Genomic DNA, 16,892 nt, shown 5'->3' with positions numbered 1-16,892 from the left:
ATGATCAGCAGGATGATTTCAGAAAGGCCTGGAGAGACTTACATGAACTGATGCTGAGTGAAATGAGCAGGACCAGGAGATCATTGTATACTTCAACAACAATACTATATGACGAACAATTCTGATGGATATGGCCATTTTCAACAATGAGATGAACCAAATCAGTTCCAAAAGAGCAGTAATGAACTGGACCAGCTACACCCAGCAAAAGAACTCTAGAGGATGACTATGAACCACTACTAGACTTCCCAATCCCTCTAATTTTGTCTGCCTGCATTTTTGATTTCCTTCACAGGCTAATTGTACACTATTTCAAAGTCTGATTCTTTTTGTACAGCAAAACAACTGTTTGGACATGTGTGTGTGTGTGTGTGTGTGTGTGTGTGTGTGTGTGTGTGTGTGTGTGTGTATATATAGTATTTAATGTATACTTTAACATATTTAACATGTATTGGTCAATCTGCCATCTTGGGGGGGGGGGGGAAGAAGGAGGGGAAAAATTAGAACAAAAGATTTGGCAATTGTCAATGTTGTAAAATTGCCCATGCATATATCTGGTAAATAAAAACTATTAAAATCAAAAAAAAAAAAAAAAAAAAAAAAAAAAAAGGAAAGAAAAGAAAAGAAAGAAAAAATTCAAAAACAATTCAAAAACAAATAATAAAAAAGACAAAAAAAAAAAAAAAAAAAAAAAAAAATTCAGTGTGCACAGCCACACCATGAGGTGGAATTAGAAAACTTTTAGGAAGGATTTCATACTGGCAGGAATGTAATTCTTAAAGCATTTAATCATTATCCAATCTCATCCAATATAGGCAAACAAAACTTTTTAAATCTTGATGAAAATGATGTAAGGTGGTGTCTAGACCATAATATACTATTCACAGTATTAGTATTAATCTGATTCATTTTCCCCAAGATTAGATTCAGTATATTCAAGTTTTTATGGACTTCTTTTTATTAAGGAGTTAGTCCTTTGTTTTTCCATTTCAGGGAAATGTGGAGTCTTTTTTTTAAAGGCATATTAGAGGAAGTGAGAAGTAATATATGGTAAGCACAGCTATCTAGCTCACTTTTGGCAAGTCCAGAACAATTAGCTAATTTCACGTGACTCATTTTTTGGAAGAGAACCTAATTAATGAAATCTAACTAATGGCAAGGAAACTAAAAGAAACCTGCCAACTTCTGAGTAGGCACCCTTGGACAATGAAAGAGGAAAAAAAGATATTTTCCCAATCTTTTTACTCTTTTGAGTTTCAAATGTTAATCATATACCAAGATTCACATCAGCATTTTTACCTAGATACCGGAGCACAGCTTCCAAAGGTTTTCGTACCACTTGTTTTAATACCAGTGGATTTTGAGAGGCTTCTGGCAATCGAGCAGTACCTATCAAGATAATTATTTGAGGGTTAGATATGCTTACTTTATTATTATTCAGCAGTCTCAAATAGTTTAAATCAAGATCAACTTGCAATTATAAATTAAGAAAGCATACTCATTAGGAAACTGAAGAAGTGGAATAGGGAAATATAGCAGTCAGAAAAACAAAAAGAATTTATTAAGCATTTATTATGTACTAGGGACTGAGCTAAGGAGTTGGGAATACATACAAGGGAAAAAGATAGTCCCTGCCATAAAGGAGAAAACATTAAGCAAACAAGTACATATATTGAAAATAATTAACAGAGGGAAGAAATTAGGATTCAGGAATATTAGGTTTCCAGTAGAAGGTGAAATTTTGATTGGGACTTGAAGGTAGCCAGGGAAGCCAGGAGGATCAGAACAGGAAGGAAGGCATTTCAGGGGACAAAAAGAAAATGCCCAGATCTCAAATATGGAATATATTGTTCATGGAATAGTTAGGAGGTCAGTATCACTGGATCAAAATGTACATAGAGAAGTGGGAGGGAAGAATGTAAAATGCTGGAAAAGTAGGAGAAATGGTAAAGGAACATTTGAGTCTAGATCAATAATAATTGATATTTCCTGTGAGTATAAAGTATGGATCTACTGAAATAGAATAATAAAGTAAGAAATGCCAGAGTTATCCTGACATCTTCTGAAGGTCTTTCTGTCTTAAAAGCAGTTTTCTTCATTCCAGTTTGCTTCAACTGCTGTTTTGGACCTAAATCTGAAAGAGGAAAAAATGATCAATGAAGAAGATGGGAACATTAGCCAGGAAGTTCAGGGAAGACTGACCACTCCATTTTACAATCTGTGAAAGAACAAAGGAAAAGAAAGAATAATATGAGATATATTCTAGATTTGAAGAGAGTATACTTTAAAACACTAAGAGAAAAGATAAATAAGATTTAATGGTACAAAATTCCATAAGTATAGCCTAGAGAAAATGAGAAATCCTCAGGAAAAAAAAATCTATATAAGTTGAAAAAATTACAGCAAGGAGAGAAGAAATACACTTAAAAGAAATGGTTTTCATAGGAGAATAATATGTCAACTTAGATTTTTTTTTAATTGCATAAAAAGATGATGAAAGGAAAAGTACATAAGATTAATACCAAAAAGCAGAATGGTCTTGTAAGAATAGTGTCAAGATGGCAAATACTTAATATGAGCTGAGGCTAGTCATGAACATAAGGATAAAAAAACAAAAAACAAGAGAGGACCAAAACATATTAATAATGCTGCTTAGAGTGGTTTGGATATTAACAGCCAACAAAACAATTGCTACACACAGAGAAGCAAAATTCAAATCTTTTTCTCTTTTCTTTTTCAAGAAAAATGACTCATTTAGGATAAGTCAAATAAATAAGATACTTACTTTCAACAAATTAAAGAAAGTCACCAAGTCCAAAAAAACAACCTCAAGGAACACTGAAAAATCAGTGGATATGATTGTTCTGCCAGTCTTTTTAAAACAGCAAAGTGTTAGAAAAAGATAAATTATTACTTTATTTTTAAAAAGGGCTAGAGCAAAGTGTTCATTCCTTATAAGACTAAATCCAACTCCTAGAAAAATTCTAGAAATATATTATTTAGAAATGAAGCATGCCAATCTAGAATAACTTGTTTCTTTTTTGAGAAGGTTACTAGATTGGTAAATCAGTGAAGAACTACTGACAGAGACTCTAGAAAATTACTGGACCAAGTCTCATGCTGCTTTTGCACACAAAATAAAAATAAATGGGCTAGACAATGGTATAGTTAATTGAATTTGGATTTGGTTGAATGACTAGATTCAGATACTAACTGGTAGGAATTTTGCCTTTATCTCTAATAGAGTACACTTCAGGGATTTTTCTCCTTTGCTTGTGTATTATATAGCATTTTTATCAATGACCTAGATGAGACATGAAGACAGAGGGAACAATGTACTGTATAACATAATCAAGATTAAAAATGTCTCAGTAGGCTACAATAATGGATTGAATTTTATAAGATGAAATTTCAAACAGATTAATGAAGTTGAACACAGTTTTTGAAAAAAATCAACTTTAAAAAGTTCTACTTGAAAGTAGAAGATGAACAAGGCATGACTAGATTATTGCCAAGGAAATCTTACATTCTGCTTTGATAGCAGCACTGTTGATAGGCATGTAAGGGTGTCTTGCTGCATGCCAAGGACGCAATATATCTCGACATAGGCGCCTGGCAATCCTTGTCAGTTTGGTTGTATGTAGGTAGAAGGCTTGTCTTGTCTTCATAGCAAATTTTGGACTCCCACTGTTCCGCACAGGGATGCCATGAGGACTCTAATAATAGGAAACACAAACAGACAAATTATACTATGTGGAGTTAATTTCTGTTCTAGAGATGCTTTACAAATATTAACACCTTTATAAAAAAAAGAACAACATTTTGGGCAAAAAATCATTTTGCTAACGAAGAAATAAGGAATTCAAACCATCCTAGTTCAGAGCAGACATATTTAAGATTATGGGTTAGACTAGGAGTTGCTAAGGTTCCTTACAACTTAAACATTTTATATTTCTTTGATTCTATTTAAGAATTTCTAAGTCCCAAAGCCTCTTGAAAAATAACAAATCATCACAAAGAAATGCCCCCCACAATATGCCATCATCTTTGCCAATTGGTGTGATAATGCCTATCTATCTTCCACATACCATGTTGTTGCGATTTGGTCCAGGTCTCTCACCATCTAATCGGGTTGGCATTTTCAAGCCACCATATTTCTTCCAGTATGTCCAGCAAGATGCACAGAGACGACACTGCATGTTAGGGGGACCCCAAGAATACCACTGGTAAGACTGTGTGGCTATGGATAACAAAGTTGAAAATATATATATTCTTAAGCGGAACAATTTCAAACATCATTTACAGATTATCCATGCCATCCCACAAAAAAAAAAAAAATTCATACTTCTCAGAAAAAATGAAAAATTAAAAAACAAAAGGAAATCATGAACTGTTAGAATGGAGTACTTGCTACTAAATAAGTTAAAGACCCAAAGAAAAATACATGCATTAATAGTCCGTCCCCTTGATGTGTGAGCACCTTCAGGTAAATCCCTACTAAAACTTCCCACAATTGCAACTTATTATCCAGGAGACTCATCAAAGCCAATATCTAAGAAGAATCTAATACCTCCTAGGGTTTGCCTAATAGTAATTTCTTTAGGCCTGTAAATGACTTGAAAACTCATATTCTCATTCATTTTCCCCTATCTTCTTCCTCTATGAGATTGACATTATGCCTTAACAATATAGAGACCAAACTAAACAAGATACTTTAAAGAAACTTATTCTGCAAAGGGGGATGGAAGTGGGGGAGGAAGTTGCTATTTATCAACTTATAACAAATAGGTTATATCATTGATTGATGCTATGTTTCTAAGGTACTTACCATAACAGCTTTCACAGGCCCGACCAGCTCCTGGGCTTTGACCCTGTACTCCTGTGCCATTTACAACACCAGTCTTGGCATTATTTACATTAATCTGATTTGGATTTGGCTTGTTACTTTAAAAATAAAGACAAAACAAAAAGTCATTGGAGATGACATTTGATTTTCAAATTATTCAGATTCATCAGTCTTCAAAACTAACATACACTTTTCAGAATGTAACAACAAAATTGTTAAAGCCCCCAAAATAATACATGAAAGAAATTGGCTAATTCTACTATTAAATAAAATTAAAATAATCAACAACTTCAAAGCACACAAATAGGAAGATAAAAGAAAAATCTACTGAAACCAAAACAAAAAGAAAAAATGGCTTCATATCTTCTAAATTCAAGTCAGCTGTGTGTAACTTAAAACTTAAGTTTCATTTTCTTCATTTCTATAAAACTAAAGGCACTGTAGATTTTATCTATCATTCTTTACATTTGATTAACTATGTGCAAGGTATAAGGAATAAGAAATAAAAACAAAATACTACTTGCCCTTAAAAAATTTATATTCTTATTTTTGTGCAGAGTGAATAAAGGCATTCCTAACTATCCCTTAATTGACTCGTCAAATTGCATGGTAATCTTTTCAAACTACTATATCTACAAGAGTCTTACAAATTCTAACCTTTATTCTTTGATGTATATCCTAGTTCATATCCTACCTGCCTATCCAGTGCTAACACCTCTCTCATATTTGGATAAAATTCATTTCCTACAAGAGCTTATTTCTGATTAACTGCATCTTGTTTAAGGATTCAACAGCTTATATCAGTGAGTAAAGCTAGGTGATCAGTGGATAGTATGCCAGTTTAGTTCAATTCTGATCTCTGATGTTTCTCAACTGTGTGACCCTGGGCAAATCGCTTAATTTCTTTTTGCTTCAGTTTCCTCATCTGTACAATAGGGATAATAATAGCACCTACTTCTTGGGATTGTTGTGAGGATCAATGCGATAATAATCATAAAAAGCTTAGTACAATGCACGGCACAAAGTAAGCACTCTATAAATGTTAGCTATGTGGTCGAATGAGGAAAAGTAGTATTATTAAAAATCTTGAAGAAGGGTCCGATATTCAAAATATATAGATAAAAGAAATATAATACACCAAAAGGCATTTCACAATAGAGAAGTGAGAAAAGATATAAATAAATAATTCTCAAATAAAATGCAAACTAGTAACAATAGTTTGGAAATGTTCCAAATTTTAAAATTAAGGGGTATGCAAATCAAAGTAACTCAAAAGATATCATCTCTCAACCAGCAAACTGATAAAAACACACAAAAGTCAATGCTGAAAGGATTATGGAAAGACAGGATAATCAATTAACTACTAATGGAGCTATGTATTAGTCCAATCACAAAAGAAAGCAATATGGAATTATGTAGTAAAACACTAAATCTCCATATATATTCTAGCATTAGGCATTTCCTCCAAGGAAGTAAAGAACAAAAAGATAAACCTCACATAAACGCCAAAATAATTATTGTGGTAGAAACAATTAGGAAAATAATTAGATGCTCACTGATAATACTTTACTACCCCTCTCACACTGTAAGATAGTGACAAAATGGTCTCTTTTCTTTTTCTTTTTTTTTTTGAGGCTGGGATTAAGTGACTTGCCCAGGGTCACACAGCTAGGAAGTGTTAAGTGTCTGAGACCACATTTGAACTCGGGTGCCCACTGAATTCAGGTCAAGTGCTCTATCCACTGCGCCACCTAGCTGCCCCTGGTCTCTTTTCTTAATTCCCAAAGCTCAACTGGCTTCCCTCCAAGCCTTAGAATTCAGTCTACTTCATAATCTCTCACTTCCTTATTCAAGTCGGGCACAATATTCTGTATAAAGTTTCTTGATTCAAATTTCTAGTACTCTTGTTCCTCCTTTCTCTCCCAATCATCCTACATTTTACTACTTGGTTTATTTACTACTTGTTAATTTATTGTATACTACATATTTATATCTGTATTTGTCACCCCGTTTAGAATATAAGCTCATTGTCAGGACTGCTTTATTCTTTGTACGATGCCTTGCACACAGTTGGAGCTTAATAAATATTTGTTAAAGAATATCAAGACACTTAATTTTACCAAATGGGAAGGAAGGAGGCTTTAACAGTACCAGAACAAAAAAACTGGTGCTGATTAAAAAATGATAGGGAAAATTAATTAGGCACATATTATACAGAGTACCATAGCCGGGTATTTGATAAACCCAAAGATCCTAACTATTTGGGCAAAACCTAGCTATTTGAGAAAAAAATCTATGGGGAAACTGGATGCAGTTTGAGAGAAAATGGACATAACCCTTTTCATATATGTCAAGTTAAACCCCAAATATGAAACTAAAGGTGAGATTTTAAACAAATTAGAGGAGCAAGGAAGAAATTACCTGTCATTTCAACAAACAGAGAAAGAGGTTCACAATAATAAAATAAATGCAGCTAAAATTCGAAGAGAAACAAGTAAATGAGGGAAAAATTCTTTGCATCAAGTTTCTCTTATGAATGTCTTATTTCTAATATATACAGGGAACTAATTAAATTTCATAGAAATAAGAACCATTCTCTATGCAGTACTTAAAGGATACAGAGAGTTTTGAAGGGAAGAAATGTAACCTATCAATAGCCATAGAAAAATGCTCTAAAACACTAACAATTAAAGAAAAGCAATTGAAAATAATCCTGCCAGAATCAGCTATACCCAGAGAAGGAACACTGGGAAATGAGTCTAAACTGTTTGCATTTTTGTCTTTCTTCCCAAGTTATTTTTACCTTCTGATCCAATTCCTCCTGTGCAACAAGAAATTTGGTTCTGCACACATACATTGTAATACTATAACACATTTAACATCTATGGGACTGCCTGCCACCTAGGGGAGGGGGTGGAGGGAAGGAGGGGAGAATTCGGAACAGAAGTGAGTACAAGGGATAATGTTATAAAAAATTACCCATGCATATGTACTGTCAAAAAATTATAATTATAAAAATTAATTTTAAAAAATGGAAAAGAAAAAGAAAAGAAAAGAATTCTGAGATTCCAACTCATGCTTATAATATTGCTTTAGAATTATCTCTTCTAGAGCTATGTGGAGAATATACTAGAAATGGGAGGGACAAAAAAATGGGAACCTAATTAGGAAACTACTGCAATAATACCTAAATTAAGCTAGTGGCCACATGAATGGAAAAAAGAATATGAGACATGTTGTGGAGATAGGATCAATTGTTAATTAAGTCATTTTTCGGTCATGTCCAACTCTTTCTAAATACTTTTTGGGGTTTTTATGGCAAAGATACTAAAGAAGTTTGCCATTTCCTTCTCCAGCTCATTTTACTTTATAAAGAAACTGAGCCAAACAGGATTGAATGACTTGCCTGAGTTCCCACAGCTATTAAGTTCCTAAGGCTGGACTTGATCTCAGGAAGATAAGTTTTTCTGACTCTAGGCCCAGCCTAGAATCAAAAAAGCAATGACAACTAACTCACTGGACATGGGAGGGCTGTGGGAGAGAAAGGGGAGTGTGAAGAACTGAAAATAATAATGAAGTTGTGAACTTTTGTGGTCTACAAGAATGAGGTTTATTATTGGCAAAAATAAGACAACAAGTGATAGGTTTTTGGGGAAAGATGAGTGGATTCTTAAACTAGAGGGGCAGTGGGAGGAAGTAAGGATCCCTAGCATGATGCCAATATATTTATTTTATGTCCCAACATTACCAAAAAAAGGGAGAAAAAAGAGGATTCTATTCCAAAATGAATCTCAAGGAGAGTAAGATGGAAAGGCTTGATCTTGGCCCTTGGAATTGTTTAGGTATTCAAGCAAATATAAGTTAAAAAGGGTTAATAGTTGATTTGGCTCCTCTTGGCCCAAAGTTTTCTTTTATTGACCTGTATAAAGTAAAAGGCATGTAGGAAAGAAATAAGAAATCACAATTGTACTACTTTTGATGTCTAAGAAAGGTCAGGGGAAAGAAAAAAGTAGAAAATAAGAACATTTAACAACAATTCTGTCAACATAATATTGTCAGTAAGCATAGTTTGCTCACTAAATAATTTTCTATGTGCTTTTTCCCCAGGATTTTGAGAATAATGCCCTGTATGAAGATGCCACTTACTAGTTAGGTATATACACTTGCTTTAATTTGCTTTCTGCTTCAGCTGCCTTCAACCGCTTCTACAAATAGACACATAGGGAAGAAAAGTCAGAGACACCCATTCAAGAAAAACAATCTAGCATGAAGGGGCAGTGCTACTTGAACTACCACTAGATAAATGAAATTGTAGATATGACTTAAGGAATGGGGAGAAGGGAAAGTGGTTCTTTGTCTTCATGAAAAAAATGGCTTTGGGCATGGCTTTTGTTAAGATGGTTTCAGGGGAGAATAAATAGTTTTTCTTAAAGGTTAAAGGAGTCTCAGGAATTCTGTCAGTTCTATCCTAAGACCAAGCTAAGGGTTAGCTTTGAGAAGAACAAAGGAAAAATAGAAGTAAGAAGGCAAGAATCCAAGTGAAACATATACCTGGCCTAATATAACCATGAAGTTTTTCTGATTTACCAAATTCTTGAACTTTTAAATCAAATTATAGTCAAATCCTTATACCATGAATGTTTGTGATGAGAAAAAGCCAGAAAGAGATAAAAAAATTTTAGACAAAAATCTTAGCAAACTATCACATTTAATTATCTGTGATATAATTGGGAAAATTTACCTAGCCCATAGTCTCAAAATAAAGACTAAAGTTTGTTCTTAATACTTTCTCTTTAACAACTTCCCTCCTTTTTTGAAGTCAGATTTCTTCTCTCAGTGGGCAGTTATCATGATTCTCTAATGTGGATGTGTATATGCTAATCCCAAAAGGACACTAGAAGGAGAGTCAATCTAAAATGTTCTTACTTCCAGCAATATAATAGCTACCTCAAGTAACAACAGCCAATTACAATTCTCTAAAACTTCTAATACTCCAGTATAAGTATAAGTAACATGCTGATATTTTTAGATTTATTTTTAAACTTTTATTTAAAAAAAAGAAAAGGGAAAGTAAAGTATTTTACACAATTCTGTTTCCTTTTTACTTCTATTTTCTCTTTTAAATATAAACATATTTTATCCAAACTTTGAAGATATATTCCAATTAACAAAGTATAGGCATGCATCTTCACTCATCTGTGTAAATGGGGTCCATTATATGCAATTATCTGTACACTAAAAAATAGTATTCTTATAACTAGTAAGAAAAGTTTTTGCTTTGAACAGGATATGGGAAAAATATGCACGTGTAAATAATGACAAAATAATGTGAATGAGAGCAAATAACTGAAATTCATCAAGGATTTTAAGACCCTGGCATTCAATACATATCCCTCATACCCAAGGGAAGTGAGAAGTGTGTTATCATGAAAGAAAAAGAGAGAGAAGAATGAGTATGTATGAGTAACAAAAAATGCTAAAGGTCGGAGAAATAAAAAGTTTTCAGAGTCAGTGATAGTCACACACTTAATACACTGTAAAAGCAATCCTAGGAGTTTCAGCATAAGGTAATTTCCTCAGGTGTGGAGAGAATAGCAGTAAGTCCTCAAGGAAAATAATACTTACTTTTCAATTAAAAGAACAGATCTCTTGTGAAAAAAACATAACAGATCATATGTAGATGCCAAGGAATTCTCACCTGTTGAACGTATCTGTCAGTTGTTTTCCACATGTAATAGTATTCAATGATGCTAGTTAAGGACTTCCATGGAAGCTGAGAACATGGAAAGAAAGCATATTGTCATCCATCATGGTGACAGTTGATGTAGTTATTAAATATCACAATTTTTTTACATCGTAGCCCATGCCATCAAAATAGAGAAGGAGGAAAATCCCAGTTATTGCCTGGAGATAATAGTTTATTGAAGATAAAGGACACTTATGGAATCTAACTCAAAAAGGAATCTAAATTATTCTATGTCAGAAAAATACTTTAGAAGGAAAATCTCCTAAAGCAGCCCATTATTCTACTTTTGGACAACTCTACTTTGTTGGGAACTTTTTCCTGAAATTAAGTCAAAATTTGCTCCTTTGAACTCTACCCCTTACTTGTTGTGGTTCTGCTCTCTGAAACCAAGAAACAAGTCTAAATCTCACATGACACACTTCAAAATAGCTATAACAAAAGCAGTTATCATGCCTACCTTAAGATTTCTTTTCTCTAGAATAAACATTCCCTATTTCTTTCTATTTTTATATGATATAAGTGGTAAATGCCTTTTGCAGCTTCTACTTCTAGTCTCAAATGGAGAAAGAGCTGAAGAAGAAAGACTTAAGATGAATAAGGAGAATGAAAAATATGTTCTGATTTCTACTTGAAGCTTCCATGAGAAAGAAATCAAGGAGAAAAATTAGACTCAATGTATCAAGAATAATCAAAGAATAAGAACATGAAGAGAAAGACTCAAGAAGAGGTAAAGACAAGGAAAAAAAAGATAAATAGAAAAAATTAAAGCAAATTATGTGGCAGGAAGGAGTAGAAACAATTAAATGAATAGCTTTGGGGCTCATTTTTATGTGCTATAGAAAAGTCTTCATCTGTGACATCACAGAATTTATCATTTATATGTGTTTTCTATTTGATTGGGACAAATAACTTTCTTAAGGTCACAGAGACATTAGATAGCAAACCTGGCAGCAAACTAAAAATCCTCTGGCTACATATCTAGTGCTCTTTCCACTATACACTGTTTCTAATTTAACTATTTTGCATCCCAATTATAATACATATTGGCAGAAAAAAAAATTTCCTAAAGCCTGCCCCTTAATGAAATGCAAGTATTTGGAGACCCTAACTATTTTCAAATACACTGAGGATTAGGGAAGTACTAAGGTCAAAAAGGACAGAAGAAATACCTCAGAAAGCCAAATAATAGTGTGAATATGGGTTAAGTCACATTGAAAAGACCATGTCACAAAGAAAAAGCAATAGCATTTGAGGAGAAAGTAATGGGACAACAATCTAAGATTGGGGAATGTGTCTATGGGAAAAAGGAAAAGGAAAGTAAGAAGAAGGAGATGGAGAAGAAGTAATGAGATTGGGAGGGATATGGAGATAGATTGGGGAGGAGGAGGGAAAGAGAGACAGACAGACAGAGGTCAGGGAGTCAGAGAGAAAGAAGTAGTATTAGGGAACTATATAGATACCTTCAAAGAATCTTTCAAGAATGAGAAGCTGGAAATTTTTTTAGAAGCAGAGTAATATAGTAGAGTGCTAGATATGAAGTTACAAGAATTGGATTAAAATCTTGCTTTATAATTTATGATTATGATCAAGTCTTAAAAAAACCTTCAAGTCTCAGTTATGTGCAGAACTTATACTGTTTTGAGGAAAGTGCTTTGCAAAGAGCCTTCTACTTCCCTTTTTCTTGATCATCCTGATTCTGATTAAGATAAAACAGTCAATTGTTCCCCCTTGCCCTGACTGTATTTGATTAAGATTCCTTTCTCTATACTTTAAACATACAGTAAAAAATCCCTTACAGATTCACTTAATCTAAAGACAAACTATAACCATCACTGTGAAAAATACTTACAAAATCTTGCTGAATGTCAGTGAAATCTTTTCCATATTTTTCTAGGGCTTCTTCAAAAAGATTGGCCTCTGAAGCTGACCATTCTTCCATTTCATCTCGGCAAAGAACTGGACCGCCCTGAGGCACCAGAGCAGATATGGCCTTGGAAATATCGTAGATATTTTTGTGCAAAGTATCCATTGCATGAAACTAAAGGAAAGCAACAAAGTTCATTAATTGGAGGGTCATAATCAAAAGGAAATTTGAATTATAAAAGGGAGGTAGGACTCTACAATTTCTATCACTGGGGGACCAGCACCTTGCAATACATTATGCTGTAACAAAGAAATGCTGATCTAGAAATGAAATAGATATTATCTAGCCAATGACTCTCAATTTGCAAATAATGAAACAGACTTGAGGATGGGAAGTAGCCTACTCAAGGTACAGCATGAAGATGACAAAACATCCAAAGTCTAATTTGAAAAGAAAAGTGTAATTATGTAAGTAAGGAAGGATGCTGGTAGCTGGGAGATTTTTAATAAAAATTAGATAAACTGAAAATATGTGAATAGGCATAATGTTCTCTGTTGAGATTTTCTTGGGGTCTCTGGAGGTAGCCTTCGTTTCAGTTCAGTAATCACCACAAGTACAGCCAATTAAATTCCAAATCCTTTATTATCTCTTTCAAAGTCTTGTCTCCTTTCCTGGGGCCCAATTAGCTTTCTTATAGTCCAGATCCTTTATTATCTCCTTCCTGGAGTTGGGCAGCTTTCTGGAGAGTCTTTCAATTTGGCCTTTGTCTTGCTGGGGGGACTGTAGGAATCCAGGCCTGCCACCGGGAAGATGGAAGATCAAATTGAATTTCTCCCCTTGGTTCTGAGAGTTTAAGCTCCTACCACCAGTCCTATGCTTTCTCTCCCAATGTCTCTGAATCTCCCTGGCTGAGGCTAGTAGCTTATGTGTTCTACACTGAGTACAAACCAATCATTATATCACTAGGAAACCATTATTTGTTGTAGGATTAAGTCAATGCTAAAGTAAATTTAACCATTGTCTCCTCAATTCCACTTAGTACCTTGTTTCAAGTTATGACCCATAACATCTCCTTGTAGGATTAAATCAATCATACTGAACCATTCTAAATTAGTTAACTATTGCTCTCTATCAATTCCACTGACTTAGTACCTTGTAAGAATCCTTTGTTTCAAGTTCAGAGTTCTGGCACATAAAAAATAGGAAAGTATGCAGGTTTGTACAAGGAAAGGCCAGGTGTATTTATAATTATTTAATAAACATAAAGATTTAAGCTTGATATAAAGAAAAAATTCTACCAAATTTTGGGCTATCCAAAAATGCAACAGATTACTCTTTTAAAGTACTAAGTCACTTGGTCTTTGAGAAAGTCACCATAGGTTCAGTTTGTATAACTGTTAAAATGAGAAGTTAGACTGCATAACTTCTGGCACTAAATGTATGATTAGGGATTCTTGATCAGTTACAAAAAGGACTAAAGAACTGGGGGCCCAAATTTTGAGATTATGAGATTGTCCTTATTGTCCTCTAACAATTTTTATTTCATTATGAATCATGATATTAAAAGTCATTGCTAGCATTTCTATTCTGGGTTAGGTCAGTGATTCAGGCTCAGTAATAAGAAAAATAGGTTTAAGTACTTGCAAAACCTAACAAATACAACCTCAAAATTAAAAGGATATAAAATGCATCTTCTCTCCTATTCCCTCTCCAGTCACCAAGTCAGAAACTCTAGAAAGTGACCCCCAAACAGCAGAGATTAGGAATAAGTTAAAAAAAATATTCCCCTTAGGATGGATCTCAAATTTCATCTGCGACTGGGGCTAATTTACAGGTGTACAGAGGGCTAGACTATTAAAAAATTGAAATAAGATTAAGGGGGCAAGGGTAATGGTTTTAAAAAATAATAAAAAAAAAAATAAAAAATAAAAAAAGGAAAGGACCTAAACACATTTCTCCTATAACGAATAGGTCTTAGCTAAGTCAAATACATGAGGATAGACAATGATGTGAATCCAGTATATCATGTTGGTGATGGAAAGCATCTTAGTTATTGTTTAGTTCATTTGCTTCATTTTATAGTTAAGAATGAAGCCCACAGAAGGAAAGAAACTGACTTCCCTGAGGCCACCTCATGGCACTGGTAGAAACAGCATTTAGGTGTTCATACTAACAGGTTGAGACTCCATGAATTCAGACCCAGGGCAAAAACAAGAACGTTGGGATGCTTTAAGAGAAGACTCACTGAATAACAAATTATATTATTGTCTTTCTAATATCCTTGTTCTTTTTCTGCCTGCCTCTTCTCCATCAAACAATTCCACAAGGAAAATAAATTGGATTTTTGGCAGCAACCCATGTTTGTCAGAAAAGGTCATGTTTGGAGGAAAAGAACTTTTGAGTCCAAATTCTAGCTGGACAAATTATTATATATCTGACAAATAACTTAAGCCCTTTTGATCTAGTTTTATCATATGTTAAATAAAAGAGTTTATATTAAGTGAACTCTAAATTCTGTGCTAGTTCTAAATCCATTATCCTATAACCACCACTTTCAATTTTAATCATTTATTTGTACATTTCTTATTTTATTATGCAAAATTATATTATAATCATTTTATTATGTAAAAATTAAGATTCAGTGGCTTTGCTAGGGACTCAGGACTCACTTAACATTTTTCAATATGCTAACTTAAGAGTTTTTTCCTTGTATATAAATTGGATATAATATTTGTACTACCTATCTTTTGGGGTTGTTATATGGGAAAATATTTTCTTAAAATACTAAAATATCTTTCCTTACAACAACCCCAAGAGGTAGAGAGTACAAATATTATCCTCAAATTATCCAAGAAAAACAAACACTCTAAAGACAGTAGTAAATACCTGAGATGGTATCATATACTAAGATCTCCTGTATTTATATCCTGACAATCTAGTCAGTTCTATTTTAATGTGATATATGCATTCCTAAAAATCATCTTTGAAAATTATACAATAAAAATTACAGGACTCATGGAGAATATGTAGTTAGGGGTACAACACTAAACATGTCCCCCCACCAAAAAAAAAAGTTAAGAGAAGAAAAGGGAAGTAGGGAAGGGAATAAGCATTTATATAGCTTCTACAATGTCAGGAACCTAAGGGCTTTTCGTTTTACACATATCAAATAAATGGTTAATAAATATATACTACAATAAATAGTAGTGGTATCCGTGGCCTTGGGCCATTGCTTGTCCTGCATTCCACACAGTGGGGACAGAGAAAATTGATGTAGATAAGAGGATAGCCTAGGTAAGTTCCAACTCTGGGGATAAGCACCTCAGTTATCATAGAAGATAGGGGAGAGGTTTAGAGTAGACTAGCACTCCTCAGCCCATAGTTCCTACTATACCAAAAGATATAAAATAAATATGGTGCTTTACCTTGAAAAAGACCTGAAGTTTGATTGTGAAAATGGCCATTTGAAGGGTTACAGCTTATGAATTATTGTAAGTGGTACAATTTTCTGTATTCTCTCCCTATTTCTAATAGAAAGAAATCGTTCCCTAATATATCAATAAGATTGGAACAAATTCATGTTTTCAAAATAAGTACTATAGTAAAACTAACTACCGTCATCAATCTAATGTATTCAATCTAATGTATCACTTAGCAACCATGATGACTTCATAATAGAGAATTCTAATTAAGGAATATTCTATAGCCTCTTCATTAAAACTTAATAATACTCTATTATGTTAGAATTCTGTGTTCACATTTTAAAAATGGCTATTAGATCAATGAGTAGTTCATATCTTTAAATATATTTTCATTTTCTCTCCCTCAAACAGAAAAGGCTGGAGTTGGTGCTAGTAACATTTTTCCTCAAACGACTCCCATTTTTCTCATTCCTCTGGCAGCATCTATTTGCCTATGAAGACAATGCTACTTTCATTTATCTACCAATGTCTATATACTGAATCCTAGCTTCAGATATGGTTAGCCTTTCTAGATACTCTTATATATTTACTAGAATAAATGGTGATGACACCATTCATTAATTTAACAATCACTTATATATCAAACTTCCAAGGGAATACTTTATAGAATAAAGACAAGATAATCACAAATTTAAAAAAAAATAATATTAAGGGAAACAATAAAAAAAGTAGAAATGGAGAACAAATAGTATTTACAAAAACACCCAACAATATTATAAGGTAATGATGATGAAAATGATTTTGTAGTGGCTGGAAAAAAAAAAAAAAGCAAAGTAATGCTTTTGGAATAATGGAAAATTACAATGTACAAATTATGGAAAAGAGTAGATAAAGAATAAAAACAATTGATTATAGTATATATGATACTATAATGTTTAGGAAAAACATATTAGAAGCTAAAAAATAGTCTGAGCAGAAATTAGGTTCAAAACAGCATCTTCAACAGTCTATCAC

The 16,892-nt window shown here is 33.4% G+C and overlaps 1 protein-coding gene across 9 annotated transcripts in view; it reads right to left on the bottom strand.

The window, feature by feature from the left end:
- LOC141556459 (metastasis-associated protein MTA1) overlaps nt 1–16,892 on the bottom strand; it is a 610,678-nt gene that overhangs the window by 43,268 nt on the left and 550,518 nt on the right. For all 9 annotated transcript variants that reach the window (XM_074290601.1, XM_074290600.1, XM_074290604.1 and 6 more), the window contains 7 exons: nt 12,442–12,630; nt 10,545–10,619; nt 8,993–9,051; nt 4,829–4,944; nt 4,089–4,240; nt 3,527–3,716; nt 1,300–1,389 (listed from right to left, as the gene is read on the bottom strand). In XM_074290601.1, the coding sequence (XP_074146702.1) occupies nt 1,300–1,389; nt 3,527–3,716; nt 4,089–4,240; nt 4,829–4,944; nt 8,993–9,051; nt 10,545–10,619; nt 12,442–12,630 (871 nt within the window). The remainder of the gene's footprint in view (nt 1–1,299; nt 1,390–3,526; nt 3,717–4,088; nt 4,241–4,828; nt 4,945–8,992; nt 9,052–10,544; nt 10,620–12,441; nt 12,631–16,892) is intronic.

Source organism: Sminthopsis crassicaudata, chromosome 2 (genome assembly GCF_048593235.1).
Source record: "Sminthopsis crassicaudata isolate SCR6 chromosome 2, ASM4859323v1, whole genome shotgun sequence".
Taxonomy (NCBI): domain Eukaryota; kingdom Metazoa; phylum Chordata; class Mammalia; order Dasyuromorphia; family Dasyuridae; genus Sminthopsis; species Sminthopsis crassicaudata.
Note: the sequence above shows the minus strand (reverse complement) of the source record. Positions and strands in the feature narration are given on the sequence as shown.